Here is a 24,739-nt window from a genome sequence, read left to right on the forward strand (position 1 = left end):
AGTTTTTGGTTAGCAAAATTATGCTGAAACTTCATATTTCTTTTCTGTACAGCCATACAGATCAGGAATATGTTACTTCACACTTATCATGGAATTGATTTTCCAATGGGATACACATAAAAGAAACTTTAAAACACAATAAAAACAAGACTAGAGTGTACATTTATTTTTATCTGATAGTAGAGGCCAATAAGGAGAAAGAGCAAGAATATGAGGGATCAGTTCTTGAATAATGTCTTTTGTGTATTGTTGCTTATTGTTTTGTTTACTGTTAATTTGTAACAAGACAAGTCTATGGCTTACTCGTTTTTTTTTTGTTTTTTTTTAATAAAATAAATAAACAAAGTAACAAGGGAAGAATACAATTTTGCACAAATCTGATTATTACAAGAAATGTTTGAAGATATAAACATCCTGTTTACAGGTTTCACTGAAAAAAAACATCATCTAATAAAAAACATGTTGATTTCATATAACAGCCAATAGGAAGACCAAAGTACACTAAACTTGAAGCCAATTTAACCATGTGATTACCAAATTTTATATTGGGAATGAAAGCATTACTCTTACAGTAAAAACAACAACTTGTTTTATCTCATTTTGATTAAATGCTAGACTAATTTCCCCATATGTCTTCCTAAGGCTTGCAAATTCTCTTCCATTACAGCAAAACACTGACTTCAATTAAATGTATCACCTGTATAATTCAAAATCTACATATCAACCCCAAGAAACATAAAATTCAACTTTACAGCTAACTCATGAATCCCCTTTCTTACAGGAATAACAACCTTCATGATTTTCATTCCACAATAGACAGGGATCTTGACTTTCACTTTCAATTTCCTATATGAATTACAGAAAGGTACCAAAACAGACTTATTAGTCTGTTTTCACCAGGATATCTCTCATCTTATTGCAGAAAAATTATTACTGACATTTTAAAGCTATGGTCTACATTAAATCCTTAAATTACAAATTCTAACAACTAAGGTTGAAGAACCTGTAGAGTAAATTGACTGTTTAAGTAAATTGATTAAATGAAACGACAAGTTTATTAACTGAAAGTAAGGAGCAACATTAAAACTAAAATAAAACAGAAATTACTCTGTATATTAAAGGGGCCTTTCCCTCCTCAACACCCAGCTCTTTATGCTAAAGTTTTTTACTGTTTTAAAAAGTAAAGTTGAGAGAAAGAGTCAGGGTTGAGAGAAAGAGTCAAGGTTGAGAGAAAGAGTCAAGGGCATATGCATTGGCAATGTATCCCTGAAGATATTTCTACCAATTATGCCAGGTCACTGATGAAGCTAGATGATCTCTTAAAGTCCAAAGAGTCCAAGTTTACTGCTAGATATGTTTAGAAGAGTAGATGCTCTGTTTTGTTAATTAATACAGTTGCTTTTTTATATTTTTTACATTTTGATACTATAATTTTATTTGTTTCATTATCAAGCTCTTATCTGAAAATATATGTAACTTGTATTTTTTGCCAGAAGAAAGATTTGTGTTTATTGATTTTTCTAGGGGTGATTGTATTGACTCAGTGGTCTTAGATTATTGGGAGAGGGCTCATTCAAACAGAGATTAAACATTTAAGTGCCCATTTGAAGTAACAAAAATGATTAGAGGGCAACCCCTCCCATGCCTCTTTTCTTAAAATTGTCTGATCAAGATTTTGTGCAGCATAGTTGAGACCCAATAACTAAAGCTTTTGGAGACAACATAGCCCTCTATAGTACAAGAGGAAAGGTCCATCCCTTAAGTATCCTTGAAGACCTATCAACCAATTATGCTGGGTCATCAGAAGAGCTAGGTGACCTTTCAAAGTCAAAAGGAAAAAAGTTTGGTAAAATTCTAGTTAATTGACTTCTTGCTATCTTGGAAAGGGTTTAGGTTAGGAAAATGAAACTTTCAGGGATGGGTCTACAGGCTAAAGTATGTCCAGGGAAGCTATTTTAAAGTACCCACCTCCACTCCTTCTCCCTCTAGAGGGCCCTAAAATTTGCCTACATGACAGGTCTATACCTATTGAAATTCTGACAAAACAACATTTTACCTTAATTTTCAGTTACTAGTTGCTGTTTCTCTGCTTTTAGTTCTGAAGATGCAATTCCTGTTTTTTGAGTAGAATTTAGCCATATCAATATTTTCTTTCAAAATTTAGGAAATGTATTTGTATATCTTTAAAACCTTATAAAATGGAATTGAGCTAAGTTATAATTACCTTAATTCACACTTCAGAGCAAATTAGTTGCAAGAACTGTGATGCTCCATAGTTGATGATGGTGATAGATCTGGTAAAACTTTTGGTAAAATGATGATGCTAAAAACAATTTTGTTGTACTTCAATTAAGCAGAAGATATATTTTGTAAGGTTTCACTTTTATAACACACATATTTTTAAAGGTCATCAAAGGTCAGGGCCCTCTAGAGGGAGAAGGAGTGGAGGTAGTTGCTTCAAAGTACCTTCCTGGGACATACTTTAGTCCGTAGATTCATTCCTGAAAGTTTCATTTTCCTAACCTAAACCCTTTCTGATATACCAAGAAGTCAATTAACTAAAATTTTACCAAAAGTTTTACTGCCAGATATGTTTGGAAGAGTCAAAGTTCCGTTTTCTTTGTTAACACCATTTTTTTAGCCTGTATAATTTATTTTTGGATAGGCTATTATAATTTTATTTGTTTTCAATACAAGTATATGAAGGTTTAAATATTTTTCTTTACTTTTTTATCTTTACATCTAATTGTTTTCAATAGAAGTATCTACAGATTTAAATGTAAAGGAGCTGGTATGATCTCTGTTAGAAAACCAGTTGTGACTCATGTTGATCTACAGATTGACACATTGGAGCATATGAATAAAGTACAGGTTGAAAAACTGGTTTGGGATGTCTTGTAGCCTACATGTTCATTGTTATGAGTTTAAAAAAGCACTTTCATATAGCCTATTAGCAATGCTGCTTTTGGAATACTTTTCAAAGCATATAAAACAAGCAATGACAGAGCTCTCAGGTGATGTATTAATCATATCTGAGTAAGTTGTTTTGTGGTTTTTGTGCTGATTAAAGTACAGAATATTGTTCTGATGGTCAGTAAACTGGTTAAGCACCCTAGCCTAAGTTATATAGGCTTTTTCAATGCATTATGCACCTTTAACTTGATTTTCATTTTTTTTCCAAAGTTGATTCAATTTATGGGTACAGAGGTTGAAACAACTGATATGCATTCTGAAGATAGATTGAAAATATACAATTTGGGCTGTATATTTATAGATCAGGATGGGGGATAAAATATAGAATGCATGCAAAATGTCTTAACTATGATTACTCTGCTATTATTAAGTAGGAATTGTCTCCTTAACGATTTTCCTTCTCTCCATGTAGCTATCTAGGCAAATAGCCCACCTCCTACCCTAACTTCTTTCCAAGATAGCAAGAAATGGCAAAGCTAGAATTTTACCTTAAGACCCCTACACTTCTGAGTTACAAACACCTGTCATAATAGAATTGTTTAAGCCTTAAGAATAGGCCTAGGGAAGACCCTAGCTTGCAGATTCACATGGTCTAGCCTAGTCTTTAAAAAAAAATCCTGTATATGAACTATCATTATCTAAAGGTACAAATAATATAACATTCTCGTAAGATTACAAGAAAGGGCTTACAGAGTCTTCCGACATTTTATATAAATTAATATGATAAAATAGCCTATTAGTCTGAAAAATCTGATGAAACGTTTTACAATTTCTTCGCTAATATAATGTGGCGATTTTATTTTAAGGTACTTTTCATCTTTCATTAAAATAATAGGTAGCGCTAAAATCTATTATTATGTCACTTGGTATTTACCATGTGACAAATAGCGATCGCAAATTCTGTCGGTCTGTCTGTCCCGGTTTTGCTATTTTGGGCACTTTCAGATGAGCTAGGACGATGAAATTTCGCGGGCGTACCAGGGACCAAACAGGATTAAATTAGAAATAGTCGTTTCCCTAATTCGACCATCCAGGGGAGAGTGGGGGGGACGGTTAATTCGGAACAATTAGAAAAAATAAGGTATTTTTAACTTACGAAAGGGTGATCGGATCTTAATTAAATTAGATATTTACAAGTATATCATGCCTCAGAGCTCTTATTTTAAATTTTGACCGGATCCGGTGACATTGGGGGGAGTTGGAGGGGGAGACCTGAAATCTTGGAAAACGCATAGAGTGGAGGGATCGGAATGAAACTTGGTGATAAAAATAAGCACAAGTCCTAGATACTTAATTGACATAACGGCAACGGATCCACTCTATTTGGGAGATTCGGGGGGGTTTAATTGGGAAAAATTAGAGAAAATGAGGTATTTTTTACTTTACGAACAAGTGATCGTATCTTAATGAAATTTGATATTTAGAAGGATATCATAGCTCACAATAATAAAACAACAAGTTTTTCTACTGAGAGCAAGGAGCAAATTAAAACTAAACAAAACAGAAATTGTTATGTATATTAAGGGATTCGCTCCATCGTCAATATCTCCCTTTTACGCTAAATTGTATTTTGTACTTTCAAAAGAGCTTTTGTTCTAATTAAACGGCCTTTGCGATTTAGGGTTAATTTTTAAGGAATTTGAGCCTAACTTGAGCTTTAGCGTAAAGATCGAGGTATTGACGAGGGGATGAACCCTCTCATATACATAATAATGTCTGTTCGTTTTAAATTTTAACGTTACTCCTTAACTTTAGGTGAAAAAACTTGTTTTTTTATTTAATTAAGTTATAGGCTAATGGGCCTGTTTGCAAATTGCCATCGTGAGACAAAATTAACATAAAAAGTAAAAGATTAGTCTAAATTTAACTTATGCATTGACGTATTGGAGCAATCTATTGGAAGACTTTGAAAAGACTTTAACTATGGCAACCTTCGTGAATTCTAATTTGGTTAAATTCAAATTCAATTTGGCTAAATTCAAGTATTAATGTCATTTGGCTAAATTCATGTAATTCAACGAATAGTTATCAAATCGCGTTGACATTGACGTTGACGTTAACTCCCTTCTTGCTGTTCAGCCTAGAGGACGTTCTATGGCAAGTCGATTCTCAATTCTTAATAATTAGTAGGAGGAAATCTTCTTTCCTGAAACTACAATTCAAATGTCCTTTGATCTTACAATTCTTGTCAGAAACTGTATGACAAGACTAACTATCATACAATTTTCTTCTTCACTATCAAATCCTCATAATAACATATATAGGCTCGACTGCACTTTCTTCTGCCTGAAAAAAATTTGTTATTACACGTCTCTCTTGTTCGCTTTCACGGCACATTATCATTAACTGTTCTATAGTTTTTGATGCACCACACTTGAGACATTCCTCACACTGTCCCAAAAATTTTGCTTTGTAACAACCAACTCCTGAATGGTGTGATCGGAGTCGAAACAGTTTCTTTGCTTCATATCTAGTGAGTTCTTTATACACCTTCGTTTCTATATTTCTCTGTTTTTTCATTGTCACAAAAAGATTCCCAGTCAAATCTCTATACTTTTTAAAACCCTGACGATCAATCTCTTTAATCACTTTATCAAATATCATAACTTCGTAAGGAGTGTCCATGTTCATTACAAGTGTTCCTGACTCAACTGCGGATTTGGTCTTCCAATCTGCTATTTCATTTATTTTCTTCTTTTTTGATATGTCTTGTAGGTTAATGTAACATATTAGGACATCTCTATTTGGTTTTGCCAAAGTATTAGCATTTACAACTGCTTGAACAGCACTTTTTGAATCAGAGCAAATGATCACCTTGTCCTGCGGATTTGATGATTGAGCATTGAGGAAATGATTCCTCAATGAACTCCAGCACCTTCTTAATGGCGTAAACTTCTGCCACAATACACTGCTCTCTGGAGGTAGTTTAAATTTTTTGGACACATTTTTGAAAGGGCACCAAAATGCTGCTCCTACATGTTTCATTTCATCTACTTTCGATCCGTCAGTGAATAATGGAAGGTGTCCCTCGTATTCTTTGTCCACTATCATGCAGAATGCCAAGTCCGCTGGGGTATCTTGTTCCATATTGAATTCTAATCTTGAACTGATTCTGTTTTCCTTCCATGGTGGAGGGACACCTATTTCACCAACTCTTAACATTTTGGAAAGTACTATATCAATTCCATAACTTCTACAAATTTCTAATGCTGCTTCAAGACAATTGGATTGATTTCTTGCTTTAGATATGTTGGTAGTTGCTTGGCGACCGGGTTTGATGATTTTTGATTTAACTGGGTGGTTATTTTCTAATGAACAAATCCTCTGTACATATTTTGAAAATCTGACCTTTCTTCGTGTTTCCAGGTCTCCTAGACCACTTTCTGATAGAAGGAAACTAACAGGTGTTGTTTTTCTTGCTCCAAATGCAATTCTTATGGCTGAGTTTTGGATTACATCTAATCTTGCAATGGTTGAATGACAAGCTGTGTCATAAATTGTTTAACATGTACTCCATTTTAGGCAATACATATTTGATATAATACTGGATCAAAAGTTCTGCTGGCAATCCTCTAGCCATATAGGCCAAACTCTTCATAACATTGAGTCTTTTCAAACATGTTGATCTAAGATACATCACATGGGGTTTCTAGGTAAGTTTATTGTCAACCACTACACCTAGTAGTTTTGCTTCGCTAACATATTCAACTGGGTGGCCACTTAAGTACAGATCTGGAAGGGTTCCAATTCTTTTCCTAGTAATAACTTTTGCCTTCGTCTTTGTTGCAGAAAACTTTAAGTTAGCCTCTTTGGACCATTTTTCTAGTTTTGCAATGACCTGGGTTATTAGGGTCTTTATATAGTAGGTGTCACGCGCCATTACCCACGCAGTATTTTCATCTGCAAAAATAGCTCCTCTATCATCCTTCATGTTGATAGGAATATTGTATGATCCTATGTTGTACATGTCAGGCCCCAATGCTGATCCTTGAGGGATTCCTCTTTTAGGAAACACTGTTATATTGGAAATTGTTCCACCAACTCGCACTTTAACTTTTCTTCCTATTAAATAATCATTTAAAAATGCTAACATTTGGTCTTTTATGTCGGCTGTTACTAGGCCTCCAACCATTTTTCTATGGAGCATATTATCAAAAGCACCTTCAATGTCAATTAAAATCGCTGCTAAAATCCACCCATTTTACAAAGCATATAATGCCTCCTGTTTGAGGCATATAAGACTGTCTTCTGCACTTCTATTTTTTCTGAGACCACACTGAATGTCTTTCAAAAATTTCTTCTGTTGTATCACAGCTTCCAGTCTCTTCTTCACCATCCTTTCCATAACTTTCCCCAAAACAGGGAGAAAGGTAATGTATCTACAGTTTTTAATCTTTGATAGGTCTTTGCCAGGCTTTGGTGGCATTACTCCTTCACCATATTTCCAAACATCAGGAAATTTTTCATCCCTCCATATACCATTAATTAAATGCAGCAGTACATTGAACCAAAATTTGGGGAGCGACTTCATGAACTGTGGCAAAATTTCGTCTGGTCCAGGAGATGTATCAGGAAGCTTATTAATTACATTCATTAATTCCTCTTCAATGAATGGTCTATTGTATGGTTCGTCTTGTCCTTGTATTCCAAGGTCACTTACTTTTGTGTCCATATCGGTCTTCTTCTGTATACCCTGATCTCCCCAGCCGATCGTAGAGCTCATGAATTTGGCAGTTGCATCAGCTTTTTGATCATCAGTCACAAAAAGCTTATTATCAGATGCAATAGGTGGGTTGCTCTGGCTCGAAGTTTCTCTGTTATTCATCTTTTTCATAAAATCGTATACTTTGGATGTTCGTTTTCGAAAGTCAAGTTTGCTTATAAAGTTATTCCATGATTTTTTCTTGGCTTCAAGTACTGTTTTTCGAAATATAGCATAAGCTCTGTTCTTTTCAATAAGGCTATGAAGATTTCTCACCAGATTATATATTCTCTTTTTTCCAATAAATTCTCTTTTGGCTTTCGAACAATCTTCATTCCATCAGATACAACCTTGGTGAAGGCTAATTTCTTTATATGGCACAACAGTTTTGGCTATTTCTATCAATTTCTCTTGAAATATTTCAACTTTCCTAGATAATTCTACTTCTTCTTCTGTTAGTGATTCCACATCAAACTCGTCCAGTGCTTCTCGGAGTATAAACCAGTTAAAATTTATAATTTTCAATCCCTTTCTCTTATTACCTTTTGGTAAAACCTCTTCATTAATAGTGCACAGTATGGGGTTGTGATCAATGGCCAGTTCACTTACAGCACCGCATTCTATGTTTAATTTGATATAGAGTCTAGGATTACATAATAGCCAATCAATTGTTGTTGTCTCTCCAGTCTGAGGATTAACTCTAGTTGGCATCCAACAGGTGCTGTTAAGCATATTGGGCTATTTATTAAACAGTTTTCTAAACTTGTTCCAGAACTATTTACATTTCTACACTTGTACCAAGATTTACTATGTGCATTCATATCACCCAATTGTACCATGTCCTCTGCAACTGGTTTCATTTTAGTAATTTCATCTATCCTTTCTCCCAACAGTCCATTATTTCCAGATTGGTTATATACACATATAAAATTCATTTTCTTTTAATTTTTTAAAAACTGTTTAATTCCAACTACTTCTGCTTCATTATCAGCTGATTGGTGGCTTGCGAAATCCAATTCTTCATAATGAATATGACTTCTTATTCCAATAATACCTCCACCTTTTCTTCCTGTTATTCTATTATTTCTCAAAATGTTGAAATCTTTGCAGGGGCTCATGATATTTGGTTTTAGCTAAGTTTCTTGAATACAAAAAATATCAATGTTTTTTCTGTCACAATATTGAAGCAGTAATTCCCTTTTCTCTCTCATGATTGAAGATGCATTCCAGGATAATATTGTGAGCTGCATTAAGGACATGTTCTGTTTTCCAAGGTGCTACTTGTTTCACAAACCAATTTTACATCATTGCGGTCAAGTTTTCCAAACTTCCTTTGCTCAACCAATTCATACAGTTTGTCTATCTTTTTATTCAATGGCAAGTTTTCAATACTCAGCATTCCTGGGGTTATAAGCATCCCAATCACTAACTTCTTTGCCGTCATTTGTTACAACTCTGCTGCAGTGTTACTGATTATTCTTTTCTCAGGATTCAGGTTATTCCTGACTGCATGAGCATAACTTCTAAATGTTGTCCTTGCTCTTTTAAATCCCATGCCATACTCTTCTGCTACTTCTAGCACTTGTTGATTTGCCCTTCTTACTGGGCATACTGATGAAGTGGATGAATGGTTTTGTTTACAATTGGCGCACCTGTATCTGCTGGTACGCTCGTCTACACTCTCTTGTTTCAGAGGGCAATCACGGCTTTGATGATTTTGGGCACATCTGAGGCAGGTCTCCTTTGATTTACAGTCTTTCTGAAGATGCCCATATTTCTGGTATTTGTAGCACTGCATCACCTTCCTATGGTAGGGTAAAACATTTCTGTTTCTACCACAGCACCACACACTTGCTGGGGTAATAATTGATTCAAAAACCACCATTACTGACAGGCTGTCTTCAAGTTTTTATAGATCCCGGTTATACCTCTGCTTCCTAATCACTTCTTTGACCGGCACAGCTGATTGGATACTTCCCTCAATTTGTACAATTGATAAATATAAATGGATTCCTTTCATCACACCTCTTGATACATGTTCTTTCCTTATAACTGTTACTTCTGTGTCATTCACAGTTTTGATTTCCTATGCTGATTTCATCCCTCTCTCATCTTTTAAATACAAGTAAATAGTGTTCCCTTCACGATTTATTTCAAACTCAAATCTGCCACTAATTTTTTCCTTGAAAAACATGCAAAGCTCGTATTCATTTGAGAACTTGGCATTTATATCAACTGATTCACATCATGTATCATGTATCATTTATCATGTATCTTCCATGTTTTATCATGTATCTTCCATGTATCATTTCCTTTTCAGTTTTGTCCAATACTGGGATCTGGAAATTTGAAATATTTCTCCTATCTTTTGCAAGTGACAGGCCTTTGGCTTTCTGGTCTGGTGTTTGGTGAACAAATTGTCTCTTTGGTGCTCCCCTTTCAATCTGAACACTTTCATCACTAATAGGTGAGGTTACTCTCCTTTTCAAGTTATTCTCTTTTCCTCTTGAGCATAGTCCTTCCACTACTCTTGGATTTACCATAGCCATATCATCGGATTCAAAGTTTGTGTCGGGTGGAGAATGGTCAATACCATCTAACTCACATTCTTCCACTTCAACTTTCAAGTCCATTATATCTGTTACTCACTGTGCAAGCATACTGTGCCTGGTTCAGTACTTGATTACTGTACACTTGCTGTCCATATAGTTGTGGCATAACTTTACCTGATTCAAGTCCATCATTTGTGTTATCCACTGTATTCATATACTGCTGTGATGGGTTGGAAGTTGGGGTAAATACTTGTCCATAAACATTTGGTACAACTGCCGTAAAGATGACTTTTTGCATACCACTAGGCACATTCCACTGCATTTGCATCATCTGTGGTCCTGGGGCCCTATTTACAGGCCGCTGCACGGGACTATGCACCACTGAATACTGTCTAACAGTAGTAGGAGCTGCTGTACCCCCAGCTGGGGGGCCTGTTTGACTGTTCATAATACCACTAGTCTCCAGTCCACAAAATCATTTATTCCAGAGTTTTCTCAAACAGACTTCATGCACCACAAACAAGTTTTTAGTTAAAAATCTTTTTCACAAGAAGCACGTGTTATGTATTCACGAGCATTTAACGGTTATGCAAACGGTTATAATCTATAGAAAGGGTTTGTTCTAGTTAAAAAAAAAAAAAAAAAAAAAAAAAAAAAAAAAAAAAAAAAAAAAAAATCAGTTATCAAATCGCGTTGACGTTGACGTTGACGTTAACTCCCCTCTTGCTGTTCAGCCTAGAGGACGTTCTATGGCAAGTCGATTCTCACTTCTTAATAAATAGTAGGAGGAAATCGTATTTCCTGAAACTTTAATTCAAATGTCCTTTAATCTTGCAATTCTTGTCAGAAACTGTATGACAAGACTAACTATCATACAATTTTCTTCTTCACTATCAAATCCTCCTAATAACATATATAGGCTCGACTGCACTTCCTTCTGTCTGAAAAATTCGGTTATTTCACGTCTTTCTTGTTCGCTTTCACGGCAAATTATCATCAAGTGTTCTATAGTTTCTGATGCACCACACTTAGGACATTCCTCACTCTGTCCCAAAAATTTTGCTTTGTAACAACCAACTCCAGCATGGTGTGATCGGAGTCGAAACAGTTTCTTTGCTTCATATCTAGTGAGTCCTTTATACACCTTCGTTTCTATATTTCTCTGTTTTTTCATAGTCACAAAAAGATTCCCAGTCAAATCTCTATTCGCTTTAAAACCCTGACGATCATCTCTTTAATCACTTTATCAAATATCATAACTTCGTAAGGAGTGTCCATGTCGGTTACAAGTGTTCCTGACTCAACTGCGGATTTGGCCTTCAAATCTGCTATTTCATTTCCAGAGATCCCAATGTGGGCGGGAATCCACTGAATAACTACTTTCTTCTTTTTTAATATATCTTGTAGTTTAATGTAACATATAAGGACATCTCTATTTGGTTTTGCCATAGTATTAGCATTTACAACTGCTTGAATAGCACTTTTTGAATCAGAGCAAATGATAACCTTGTCCTCTTCAACAGATTCCTCAATGAACTCCAGCACCTTCTTAATGGCGTAAACTTCTGCCAGGAATACACTGCTCTCTGGAGGTAATTTGAATTTTTTGGATACATTTTTGAAAGGGCACCAAAACGCTGCTCCTACATGCTTCATTTCATCTACTTTTGATCCGTCAGTGAATAATGGAAGGTATCCCTTGTACTCTTTTTCCATCATCATGCAGAATGCCAAGTCCGCTGGAGTATCTTGGTCCATATTGAATTCTAATCTTGAACTTATCCTGTTTTCCTCCCATGGTGGAGGGACACCTATTTCACCAACGCTTAACATTTTGGAAAGTACTATATCAATTCCATAACTTTTACAAATTTCTAATGCTGCTTCAAGACAATTGGACTGATTTCTTGCTTTAGATGTGTTGGCAGTTGCTTGGCGACCAAGTTTGATTATTTTTGACTTAACTGGGTGGTTATTTTCTAAAGACCAAATCCTCTGTACATATTTTAAAAATCTGATCTTTCTTCGTGTTTCCAGGTCTGCTAGACCACTTTCTGATAGAAGGAAACTAGCAGTGTTGTTTTTCTTACTCCAAATGCAATTCTTATGGCTGAGTTTTGGATTACATCTAATCTTGCAATGGTTGAGTGACAAGCTGTGCCATAAATTGTTGAGCAATACTCCATTTTAGGCAATACATATTTGATATAATACTGGATCAAAAGTTCTGCTGGTAATCCTCTAGCCATATAGGCCAAACTCTTCATAACATTGAGTCTTTTCAAACATGTATATTTAAGATACATCACATGGGGTTTCCAGGTAAGTTTATTGTCAACCACTACACCTAGTATTTTTGCTTCACTAACATATTCAACTGGGTGGCCACTTAAGTACAGATCTGGAAGGGTTCCAATTCTTTTCCTAGTGATAACAATTGCCTTCGTCTTTGTTGCAGAAAACTTTAAGTCAGCTTCTTTGGACCATTTTTCTAATTTTGCAATGACCTGGGTTATTAGGGTCTTTATATGGTAGGTGTCACGTGCCATGACCCACGCAGTATTGTCATCTGAGAAAATAGCTCCTCCATCATCCTTCATGTTGATAGGAATATCATATGATCCTATGTTGTACATGTCAGGCCCCAATGCTGATCCTTGAGGGATTCCTCTTTCAGGAAACACTGTTATATTTGAAATTTTTCCACCAACTCGCACTTTAACTTTTCTTCCTATTAAATAATCATTTAAAAATGCTAACATTTGGCCTTTTATGCCACCTGTTACTAGGCCTCCAACCATTTTTCTATGAAGCATATTATCAAAAGCGCCTTCAATGTCAATTAAAATCGCTGCTAAAATCCACCCATTTTGCAAAGCATATAATGCCTCCTGTTTGAGGCACATAAGACTGTCTTCTGCACTTCTATTTTTTCTGAAACCACACTGAATGTCTTTCAAAATTTTCTTCTGTTGTGTCACAGCTTCCAGTCTCTTCTTCACCATCCTTTCCATAACTTTCCCCAAAACAGGGAGAAGGGTAATGTATCTATAGTTTTCAATCTTTGATAAGTCTTTGCCAGGCTTTGGTAGCATTACTGCTTCACCATACTTCCAAACATCAGGAAATTTTCCCTCCCTCCATATACCATTGATTAATTCTAGCAGTACATTGATCCACAATTTGGGGAGCGACTTCACGAACTGTGGCAAAATTTCGTCTGGTCCAGGAGATGTATCAGGAAGCTTATTAATTACATTCATTAATTCCTGTTCAATGAATGGTCTATTGTATGGTTCGTATTGTCCTTGTGTTCCAAGGTCACTTACTTTTGTGTCCATATTGGTCTTCTTCTGTATATCCGGATCTCCCCGGCCAACGGTAGAGCTCATGAATTTGGCAGCTGCATCAGCTTTTTCATCTTCAGTCACAAGAAGCTTATTATCAGATGCAATAGGTGGGTTGCTCCGGCCTGAAGTTGCTCTGTTATTCATCTTTTTCATAAACTCATATACTTTGGATGTTGGTTTTCGAAAGTCAAGTTTGTTTATAAAGTTATTCCATGATTTTTTCTTGGCTTCAAGTACTGTTTTTCGAAATATAGCATAAGCTCTGTTCTTTTCAATAAGGCTATGAAGATTTCTCACTAGATTATATTTTCTCTTTTTTGCAATGAATTCTCTTTTGGCTTTCGAACAATCTTCATTCCACCAGATACACCCTTGGTGACGGCTGATTTCTCTATATGGTACAACAGTTTTGGCTATTTCTATCAATTTCTCTTGAAATATTTCAACTTTCCTAGATAATTCTACTTCTTCCTCTGTTAGTGATTTCACATCAAACTCGTCCAGTGCTTCTCTGAGTATAAACCAGTTAAAATTTTTAGTTTTGAATCCCTTTCTCTTATTACCTTTTGGAAGGACTTCTTCATTAATAGTGCACAATATGGGGTTGTGATCACTGGCCAGTTCACTTTCAGCATCACATTCTATGTTTAATTTGATATAGAGTTTAGGATTGCATAATAGCAAATCAATTGTTGTTGTCTCTCCTGTCTGGGGATTAACTCTAGTTGGCATCCCAACAGGTGTTGCTAAGCATATTGGGCTATTTATTAAACAGTTTTCTAAACTTGTTCCAGAACTATTTACATTTCTACACTTGCACCAAGATTTACTATGTGCATTCATATCACCCAATATTATCAGGTCCTCTGCAACTGGTATCATTTTAATAATTTCATCTATCCTTTCTCCCAACAGTCCATTATTTCCAGATGGGTTATATACACATATAACATTCATTTTCTTTTCATTTTTTAAAAACATTTTAGTTCCAACTACTTCCACTTCATTATCAATTGATTGCTGACTTGCTAAGTCCAATTCTTCATAATGAATATGACTTCTTATTCCAATCATAACTCCACCTTTTCTTCCTGTTATTCTATCATTTCTCAAGATGTTGAAACCTTTGCAGGGGCTCATGATATTTGGTTTTAGCCAAGTTTCTTGAATACAAAAAATATCAATGTCTTTTCTGTCACAATATTGAAGTAATAATTCCCTTTTTTCTCTCATGATTGAACATGCATTCCAGGATAATATTTTGAGCTGCATTAAGGACATGTTCTGTTTTCCAAGGTGCTACTTGTTTCACAAACCAATTTTACATCATTGCGGTCAAGTTTTCCAAACTTCATTTGCTCAACCAATTCACACAGTTTATCTACCTTTTCATTCAATGGCAAGTTTTCAATACTCAGTATTCCTGGGGTTATAAGCATCCCAATCACTAACTTCTTTGCCGTCATTTGTTGCAATTCTGCTGCTGTGTTACTGATTATTCTTTTCTCAGGATTCAGGTTATTCTGGACTACATGAGCATAACTTCTAAATGTTGTCCTTGCTCTTTTAAATCCCATGCCATACTTTTCTGCCACTTCTAGCACTTGTTGGTTCTCCCTTCTTACTGGGCATACTGATGAAGTGGATGAATGGTTTTGTTTACAATTGGCGCACCTGTATCTGCTGGTACGCTCATCTACACTCTCCTGTTTCAGAGGGCAATCACGGCTTTGATGATTCTTGGCACATCTGAGGCAGATCTCCTTTGATTTACAGTCTTTCTGAAGATGCCCATATTTCTGGCATTTGTAGCACTGCATCACCTTCCTTTTGTAGGGTAAGACATCTCTGTTTCTACCGCAGCACCACACACTTGCTGGGGTTATAATTGATTCAAAAACCACCATTACTGACAGGCTGTCTTCAAGCTTTTTTAGATCCCGGTTATACCTCTGCATTCTAATCACTTCTTTTACAGGCACAGCAGATTGGATACTTTCCTCAATTTGTACAATAGATAAATATAAAGGAATTCCTTTCATCACACCTCTTGATACATGTTCTTTCCTTAAAACTGTTACTTCTATGTTATTCACAGTTTTGATTTCCAATGCTGATTTCTTCCCGCTCTCATCTTTTAAATGCAAGTAAATAGTGTTCCCTTCACGATTTGTTTCAAACTCGAATCTGCCACTAATTTTTTCCTTGAAAAACATACAAAGCTCGTATTCATTTAAGAACTTGGCATTTATATCAACTGCTTTGATTACAACACTTCCATGTATCATTTCCTTTTCAGGTATTTCCATTAATGGGATCTGGAAATTTGGAATATTTCTCCTATCTTTTGCAAGTGACAGGCCTTTGGCCTTCTGGTCTGGTCTTTGGTGAACAAATTGTCTCTTTGGTGCTCCTCTTTCAATCTGAGCACTTTCATTACTAATAGGTGAGGTCACTCTCCTTTTCAAGTTATTCTCTTTTCCTCTTGAGCATAGTCCTTCCACTACTCTTGGATTTACCATAGTCATATCATCGGATTCAAAGTTTGTGTCAGATGGATAATGGTCAATACCTTCTGACTCACATTCTTCCACTTCAAGTCCATTATATCTGTTACTCACTGTACAAGCATACTGTGCCTGGTTCAGCACTGGTGCTCGATTACTGTACACTTGCTGTCCATATAGTTGTGTCATAACTTGGCCTGATTCAAGTCCATCATTTGTGTTATTCACTGTATACATATACTGCTGTGATGGGTTGGAAGCTGGTGTATATACTTGTCCATAAACATTTGGTACGACTGCCGGAAACATGACTTTTTGCATACCACTAGGCATATTCCACTGCATTTGCATCATTTTTGGTCCTGGGGCCCCATTTACAGGCCCCTGCATGGGACTATGAACCACTGAATACTGTCCAACACTAGTAGGAGCTACTGTACCCCCAGCTGGGGGGCCAGTTTGACTGTTCATGATACCACTAGTCTCCAGTCCACAAAATCATTTATTCCAGAATTTTCTCAAACAGACTTCATGCACCACAAACAAGTTTTTAGTTAAAAACCTTTTTCACAAGAAGCACGTGCTGTAAATTCCCAGTTATCAAATCGCTCAGCAGCATATCACTGAAACTTGTACAAGTTTACTGCATAAAGAACCCTGTTTACTCAGTAAATACAATAAAAAGAGAATCGTTTATAAAACAAACATTACGCAAAATTTTCGGCTATTATCTGCAATTAGTTTTATCTTACATCACATGCTCCAAATATATATTCATACTCAAAAGTAAAACAAGCGTTTAATATTAATCTGGCTTCTAAGAAGTAAACATATTGTTAATTTTGTGCTTTTGCTGATTGAAAGTTGGATCTTCAAACACTTTTTCCAAAAATAAAAAGCGAATAAGCTTCATCTGATATAGAAAAGCTGTCCAAGATGTTGTTAAGAACTATGTTAATAGCTATATTAGGTTTACTGTGTTTATCAAGAACTGAAGCTTCAAGCTATCATGTCATCACTGAAGAATGTATTATTTATGGTAAGTCACCAAATGTTAGACAGACTGAAGGCCGGGAAATTCCAGAGAGTAATGTTAGGTTGAAACTGATATTAGAGCCTAAAAATGAACTTATTCCAATGATGTTTGCTGGCCTTGTTGATATAGGGCTAGATGAAAACCCTGACTGTAATAGTGCCAAAAATGTTTCTTTAGGAAGGTGCCATTTTATTAGGACTGATGGGAAGGCAAGGATTGGACCAGTATTCCCACTTTCCCCTACAAAAGATCTCAAAAATTTTGATAAATCTGTTCTAGATAAAAGCACTGAAACTATCCTTTTATCTTCCAAGCTACAATGTGTAACTGAGCTTAAAGAAGATGAAATATTTTCTGATAAATGGGTATGCATGCAGAATACTGTTGATAGTGAAAAGAAATGGCAGCCACTCTTTCTACAAACTAGCCAGTTAAGTGATGATTGTAAAACTGTTTTTGCAAGAGATTATCAATATGCTGAACTAAGGAGCCCAGAAGATTCAGTTGAAGATATCATGTAAGTTAGTTCATTTAAAATTTTTATCTACAAGACCTAGGCTAGCCTACATTAAGGCTCTGTTGGTTAGTTTTTAGGTAAAGTTCTAGTTTAGCTATTTTTTGCTATCTTGGAAAGGGGTTAAGTTAGGAAAATGAAACTTTCAGTAATAGGTCCATGGTCAAAAACATAGCCTACTCTACCAAGCTTCCATGTTAACTCTCTTCACATTTCTAAGTCTTAAAAATTTGCCTAGGGTAAAAAACCTGTATATAATTGCACAGAATTATGTAAAGCAAAAACCCTCACATCTTGTTACCAAATAAGCAGTGGGAAGAATTGTATATATCAATGACTAGCTAAAACCCTAAGCTGTACAACAATATGGTTATTAATAAAATTATTAAAAATCAAACATTTGAAATCATTAGCTTATTGGCTTACCTAGAAAGACCTCTTTTTTGAAATACTAATTATCCTATTTTGATGTATATGTCCTTTCAGTGTTTCAGTTTTATTCAAATATTAACATAGAGATTTTCTTTTGATTCTAAAAATGTAACTTTTATTTATTTATTCCATAAATCACAAATATAAAATATGACTTTTTCTTTTCAATTGCTGTCAAAACAAAGACCTCATTTTTAATTTATGCTGATAAACTATTGGTGAAAGTTTCACCAAGAAGACAGGCTGTTGTTACTACCATCACATTGCATCATACTGCTACTATTACTAACAACTCACCACAGCACCAAGCCACCTGAGGCCAACATAGCTATGCACACTCCTCCATCCCAATCTATTCAAAGCTTCACTCTTTACGACCCCTCAGGAATTTCCTATTTCCTATGAATTTTTATTTATGACAACCTCAACCCAGACAAGGACAACCTGCTTTCCATTTAGCCCTAGACTGTTGGCCAAAAAGGACAGCCTGTCATCCTTCATCCCCAGAATGTGCCCTAGCCATCTCAACTTTTCTTTTATTATACCCTTAGAAAGCAGGATTGAACCATATTTTTCATACAGCCTACTGTTTGAAATATATTCAGTTAGCTTGGTACCCAGAACAATCTGTAGGCAATTTTTCTGGAAAAAAAAAACCTAGTAAATCTTCATCTGGTTTTTGTAGCATCCATGCTTCAGAGCCATATTTGACCATTGTCATTGTTATACCTTCCAATGTTCTAATCTTGTTTTGCAGACTTATATTCCTATTCTTCCAATTTTTTTAAGTATAAACAAACACCTTGAGCCTTGGCTATTTTACTTTTAATATCTTCACTACTCCCACCATTTTTACTAATATTACTACCATGGCAAGTGAAGCTGCCCACCTGATCAATCTTTTTGTTACCCATTGTCACCTTTTCATCTTTGCATATTCTTAGCCTTAATGACTTAGTCCTCTTTTAAACCTATCTTAGCACCCTTAACTTGCAAAACCTCTAAAAGTTCATTCATTTGCTCAAACTTTCATGTAGGATGCTTAAATCATCAGAAGAATCTAAGCTCAGGAGAGTTTTTCCTCCCCATTTGATTCCATGGTCTCCCATTGCCTCTCCTGTGCTCCTTGAGACAAAGTCCATCAAAATGATCCATATAAAGGGGAATAGAACACAACTCTGCTTAACTCATGATTTAATACAAAACCAGTTGCTAACCACATTTCCTACCTTAACTGCAGCAGTGTTATTCTTGTATATAGCACTAATCGCTTTAATGTATTTGTCTGGTATATCATACAAGGATAAGACCTTTGCTAAAGCTCTCCTATCAACAGAATCACACACTTGCTCATAATCTATAAAACTGAGGACCAAAGGTGTTTGACAACTAAGGCACTTCTCAATTATTAACCTAAGAGTGGAAATTCAGTATACACATCCTCTGCCTTTTCTAAAACTGAGCTGTTCTTCTCTTAAAACGTTGTCTACAGCATCTCTCAGTCTAAAAAGTCTCATATTACTAAGTAATTTGCTACCTACAGAGACCAGACTAATGCCTCAATGACTTCAACACTCTCTTATCACCTTTCTTATACAGTGATTTAATTAAGGTTTTTGTCAAATTGTTAAGTGCTTCCCCTTTTTCAAAAATAATATTTATTATCTTCAGTAATTTATTTTTACCCACAGAACCATCACATTTAAGAAACTCATTTACCAGACTATCAGCACCTGGAGCCTTTTTTTTTTAATCCTTTTAGTACTGTTACTAATTCTTCCTCACAAAATCAAATCTTCTTTCACATCCAAGGTATCACAAACTTTTTCATTTTCCTCTATATCTTTTCTTGCAACTGTATCTCAGTTTAGCCTATTCTCAAAATGCTGTAGTAAAATAGGGGTGGTTTAAAACACATCTCTATTTTTCCAAAATGCCAAAGGAAAGTGGTCATTCCCAAAAAGAGGTCTTTTACCCTACTTGAAAGGTTTATAGCCTGCCTTACCTATTGAAATTTTGACAAAACAACACTTTAGCTTAATTTGAGTTATCAGTTTCTTTTACTCTGGTTTTAGTTCTGAAAATACCAACAAAACTTTAGTCCTCAGCACCCAGAAAATACCAACAATACTTAAGTCCTCAGCACCCAAGAACCTAAAACATTTACTTTAGCACCACAATATTATAGAGATATGCAGTCTAGGAGTTGAGCAAACCAAAAAAAAAATTTCCAGGAGGCAAGCAGATGTTAGTAACATTTGCTACTACAGAGATATAGAAAAATGCAGTTTTTCATAAAAACAGATTTTGTTTTTATAATTATTTTGTTAATAATTATAATCATTTGTTAATAATTCCCTAATCCAAATAAGTTTTGATTACGGAATCCAATTATACCCTGGTTAACATTATAGTTGTTTCATTCAGGAGCCCAGCAAATAGACTTATGCCAGGACTTCAACCAGCCTTCTAGACTACATTAGATATTAGGTACCATAGTCATGTGGTTTTTTTTGGAGGGATAGCCTACATTACCTTAATTCACACTTCAGAGCAATATCCTTAAAATATTTAAAAGCAATATCATTTGTCCTTAAAATTTTGTTATTTTTTATTTAACAGAACAACCTGCTAATCAGCAGTGAAATAAAACAAATAAAATTATATTATATTATTTTCACAAGCTAAACTTATATCAAATAAATTTTGGGTGGGGTTCTAGACAAGGGGCTTTTTGCTATCTTAAAAAGTAGTTGAGTCAGGAGAATAAACTGTCAGGAATGAATCCAGATCTTAAATTATACCGCCTATCTGTACTTGTTCCCTATTTTATAAGGCTTAAAAATTGCATATGCTAACTTTGGCTGAAATGTTTCTTAACTTTTTGAAAAAATTGGTGTTACCAACTTTTAGTCTCTCTGATTCTAAGTTAAAAAAAAATTCAACAATTTGAGCAGGATTTTTTCTCAAGTTTAGACAAAGATTTTTTCAGATTCTTCAAAGCCTTCTAAGTCAAGATTTTAGCAAGATTAAAAGACTCAGAGTACCTCTTTGGAGCTCATTTATGCTGCAAGTCTTATTTCTGAAAGTTTCCCTTAATACTCAGTAGTATTTACAATCTAACAGCTCCAAAAATATAATTTTAAACACCGTAAGTCACAGCTTGGAGCAAATCTAAGGATTTTCCATGTTTTTAGTGCTCCATTATGATTTCTGTAGGTTGTTTAATGCGGTTGCTTACTACATTTGGGTGAAAACTCAACAGCTTCCGAGTTGCACAGGAACTCTTGCTGTAGCCATTTTTGTCAAGATTTTGGTTGAATTCACCTGTCAAATCAGCAACCACTGTATTTTCAGACAGTAGATTCTGGAAGTTTGTTAGTTGCTGGCTGAAAAAACGCCTTCCTTCTCAGATTGAGGAGCGTTTCTTGAAGATTTTCTTGGAATGCCCTCTTGTCACAGAACGTTCTGGGCTTCAAGCTTCAAGTGATGTAAGTGCTTTTTGTATGGCATTTGTTTGAGGCCTCTGACCATTTTGGTTGCTCTTTGTTGTATTTTTTCTAGTACTTCTTTGTCCTTCTTGAAGTAGGGTGCCGCCAGGGACATTCCAACCTGAAGGCGCGGGCGAACCAGCGCCTTGTAGAGCTTCATAGACATACTTGGGCGTCTGCTGGAGATAGTTCTTTTGATCATTCTGAGAGATTGGAGGGCAGACAACAATACAGATTTTGCATGGCTGCTGAACTTAAGTTGATGATCAACAATGACTCCAAGGTATCTTTCTTCAGAGACTGTAAAAAGGGGGGTGACCTTGGAAATGGTACTGCTGATGTGTATTGTGATTGTTGAAGTGGATTACAGTGCATTTATCAGTATTGAAAGCGAGGAGGCAAGTATCAGCTCAAGGTTCCAGAGTGTCAAGATTCTTTTGGATAAATTGCGGGCCAGAGGGTGTAGCTGCTTTACCAGCAGGTTTTGAATCATCAGCATAAAGAGTGAGGAGGTTCGAGAGAAGATTGGATGCGTCCCTTATATAGAAGTTGAAGAGACTCGGCACAAGAATGGTCTCCTAGGGAATGCTGCTTAAAACATTTGTAGAATAGGAGAAATGAAGGACACCTTGAGAGTCATGAACTCTTATAACTTGTGTTCATTCTGAAAGTAAACTTTATATCCACTGAACAATAACGTCATCAACAGCTGCTGCTCTTAGTTTGGTGATGAGGAATTCATGACAAACCCTGTCAAATGCTTTTGAGAGGTCCAGGAGCACCATGTTGACAGGGAAATCTTTATCCAACAATAATGTAACGTACTTATATGTCTGTATTAGATCATTATCAATGGACCGTAAAGATCCTAGGCCATGTTGAGTGGAAGTGAGAATGTTGCCAATTTCCAAATGCTGAATTAGAGCTCTGTTGAAAAATCTCGAGTACCTGTACAACTGCAGATGTGATGCTGAATCAGACATTAGTTCTCCATTTTGTAGGGACAGCCAGAAGAGTCTACACAGTGGAGAACTGAGAACATTTTGGCACTCTTTGAGGAACCTTGGTTGTATCCCATCTGATTGAATTTATTAACATCAAGGTTATCAAGACTAGCTAAGATAATTTCTTCAGTAATTGACAATTTAGGTATTTAATCAGATATTAAATATGATGGTGCTGCAGGGATAGTTGGACAAGATCGGATGGTGAAGGCAAAAACAAACAGGGTTTTCAATACATAAGCCTTATCTACTAGCGATGAGTGGGCTACGACATTATGTATGAGGTTAGGAATGGTGTGACGGTTAACATTTTTAGCAGAAACATGTCCCTAGAAGGATTTGTGATGGTGAAGGAATGGTGAAGATCCAGACTCCTTTGAACCTGAGAGTCATGTTTTTTTTCTATGACATACACCTATCCAACTACCTGTCCGTATATGATATTATATTATTATATAATATTATATATTGATATTATATATTATATGATGAAATTATTCCGTATATAAAAGGGGTTTTCCCCTCTTCAACGCCCCACTCTTTACGCTAAAGTTTGACTTTTTCTCACAGCTCTACTTCTTAAAACAATAAAAAACTTTAGCGTAAAGGGCGAGGCATTGAGGAGGGGACATCCCATTTCATAAACGGAATAATTTCTGTTCGTTTTAAGTTTTAATGTCGCTCCCTACTTGTAGTTAAAAAAACATGTTTTTTTATTTAATTTCTTGACGTTTTTGAATTAATGCATGTTTTGATTTTGGCTCACTGCACATGAGTAATTAAAAAGAAATTTGCATATTAATCTTTTTTTGGCTAAATGGCTTTCTCATTGTTTTGATCGGACAATTTCGATAAAATAAAGGGGTGGAGGAGGCCTAGTTGCTCTCCAATTTTTGTTTACTTAAAAAGGTAACAAGAACTTTTTATTTTTTTTTACGAACGTTTTAATTAGTTAAAAATGTACGTAACTTTACGAATTAACTTACGTAACGAACTTTTATATTTATATATTTTTATTACGTATATGAGGGGGTTTGTCCCCCTCGTCAATACCTCGCTCTTTACACTAAAGCTTGAATTTTGTCCCAATTCTTTGAGGATGGCCCCTGAATTACAAAGACCATAGAATAAATAGTTGAGCGAAAAAAGAGCGTAAAGTAAATAGTAAAGAGCGAGGTATTGTAGAGGAGACAAACCCCTTTATATGCGTAATAATTTCTGTTCGTTTTAAGTTTTAATGCTGTTCCTTACTTCCAGCTGAAAAAACTTTTTTTTCATTTATTTTCTCATTGTTTTTTTTTAAATAATGCTAGAAAATCCTAGGGCTTCTTCATGGAAATTCTCTTCCCTCATGACGAATTCCTCCATGGAAAGATCCTCCCATGTAACACACTCCCCCCGACCAATCCCCCTCCTCTTAACGTGAAAAAGTCCCCCTGAAAACGTCCTTATACTTCCCAATAACCATTACTATATGTAAACTATGGTCAAAGTTTGTAACTTGCAGCCCCTCCCCCGGGGACTGTGGGGGATTAAGTTGTCCCGAAAGACATAATTATTAGGTTTTTCGACTATGTTGAACAAAATGGCTATCTCAAAATTTTGATCCGGTGACTTTGGGAAAAAAACAAGCGTGGGAGGGGGCCTAGGTGCCCTACGATTTTTTGTTCACTTAAAAAGGGGACTAGAACTTTTAATTCCCGTTAGAATGAGCCCTCTCGCGACATTCTAGGACCACTGGATCGATACGATCACCCATGGAAAAAAACAGCAACAAAGAAACAAATAAACATGCATCTGAGATCTGTCTTCTGGCAAAAAATACAAAATTCCACATTTTGCAGATAAGATGTTGAAACTTCTACAGTATGGTTCTCTGATACGCTGAATCTGATGATGTGATTCTCGTTAAGATCCTATGACTTTTAGGGGGTGTTTCCCCCTATTTTCTAATATAGGGCAATTGTTTCAGGCTCGTAACTTTAGAAGGGTAAGACTAAGCTTGATGAAACTTATATATTTTGAATCAGCATAAAAATGCAATTCTTTTGATGTATCTATTGGTATCAAAGTTCCATTTTTTAGAATTTTGATTACTATTGAGCCAGGTCGCTCCTTACTACAGTTCGTTACCACGAACTGTTTGATGTACCATAGTAAGGAAAAGTTAAAGTAGAT

At 35.6% G+C, this 24,739-nt stretch overlaps 3 protein-coding genes across 4 annotated transcripts in view; 1 reads left to right on the forward strand and 2 right to left on the reverse strand.

The window, feature by feature from the left end:
* LOC136024983 (eukaryotic translation initiation factor 2 subunit 2-like) overlaps positions 1–3,767 on the reverse strand; it is a 39,038-nt gene extending 35,271 nt beyond the window's left edge. Inside the window, exon 1 of the mRNA XM_065700592.1 lies at positions 3,664–3,767. Coding sequence (XP_065556664.1) covers positions 3,664–3,678 — 15 coding nt within the window. The 5' untranslated portion in view covers positions 3,679–3,767. The remainder of the gene's footprint in view (positions 1–3,663) is intronic.
* Positions 3,768–11,421: 7,654 nt separating this feature from the next.
* LOC136025486 (uncharacterized) lies at positions 11,422–12,060 on the reverse strand. Its single transcript, XM_065701518.1, has one exon. The coding sequence runs from the start codon at positions 12,058–12,060 to the stop codon at positions 11,422–11,424; it is 639 nt and encodes a 212-aa protein (XP_065557590.1).
* A 4,806-nt stretch (positions 12,061–16,866) lies between these two features.
* LOC136024986 (unextended protein-like) overlaps positions 16,867–24,739 on the forward strand; it is a gene marked incomplete at its 3' end in the record, with an annotated part of 99,349 nt that continues 91,476 nt past the window's right edge. Inside the window, 1 exon segment of one of the 2 annotated variants that reach the window (XM_065700597.1) lies at positions 16,867–17,637. In XM_065700597.1, coding sequence (XP_065556669.1) covers positions 17,021–17,637 — 617 coding nt within the window. 2 annotated transcript variants of the gene reach the window in all.

Source organism: Artemia franciscana, chromosome 3, assembly GCF_032884065.1.
Source record: "Artemia franciscana chromosome 3, ASM3288406v1, whole genome shotgun sequence".
Taxonomy (NCBI): Eukaryota; Metazoa; Arthropoda; class Branchiopoda; order Anostraca; family Artemiidae; genus Artemia; species Artemia franciscana.

Bases quoted from the DNA above. Each gene is read 5' to 3' on its own strand.
- LOC136025486 (XM_065701518.1), bottom strand. From the start codon at position 12,060: ATGTTAAGCGTTGGTGAAATAGGTGTCCCTCCACCATGGGAGGAAAAC.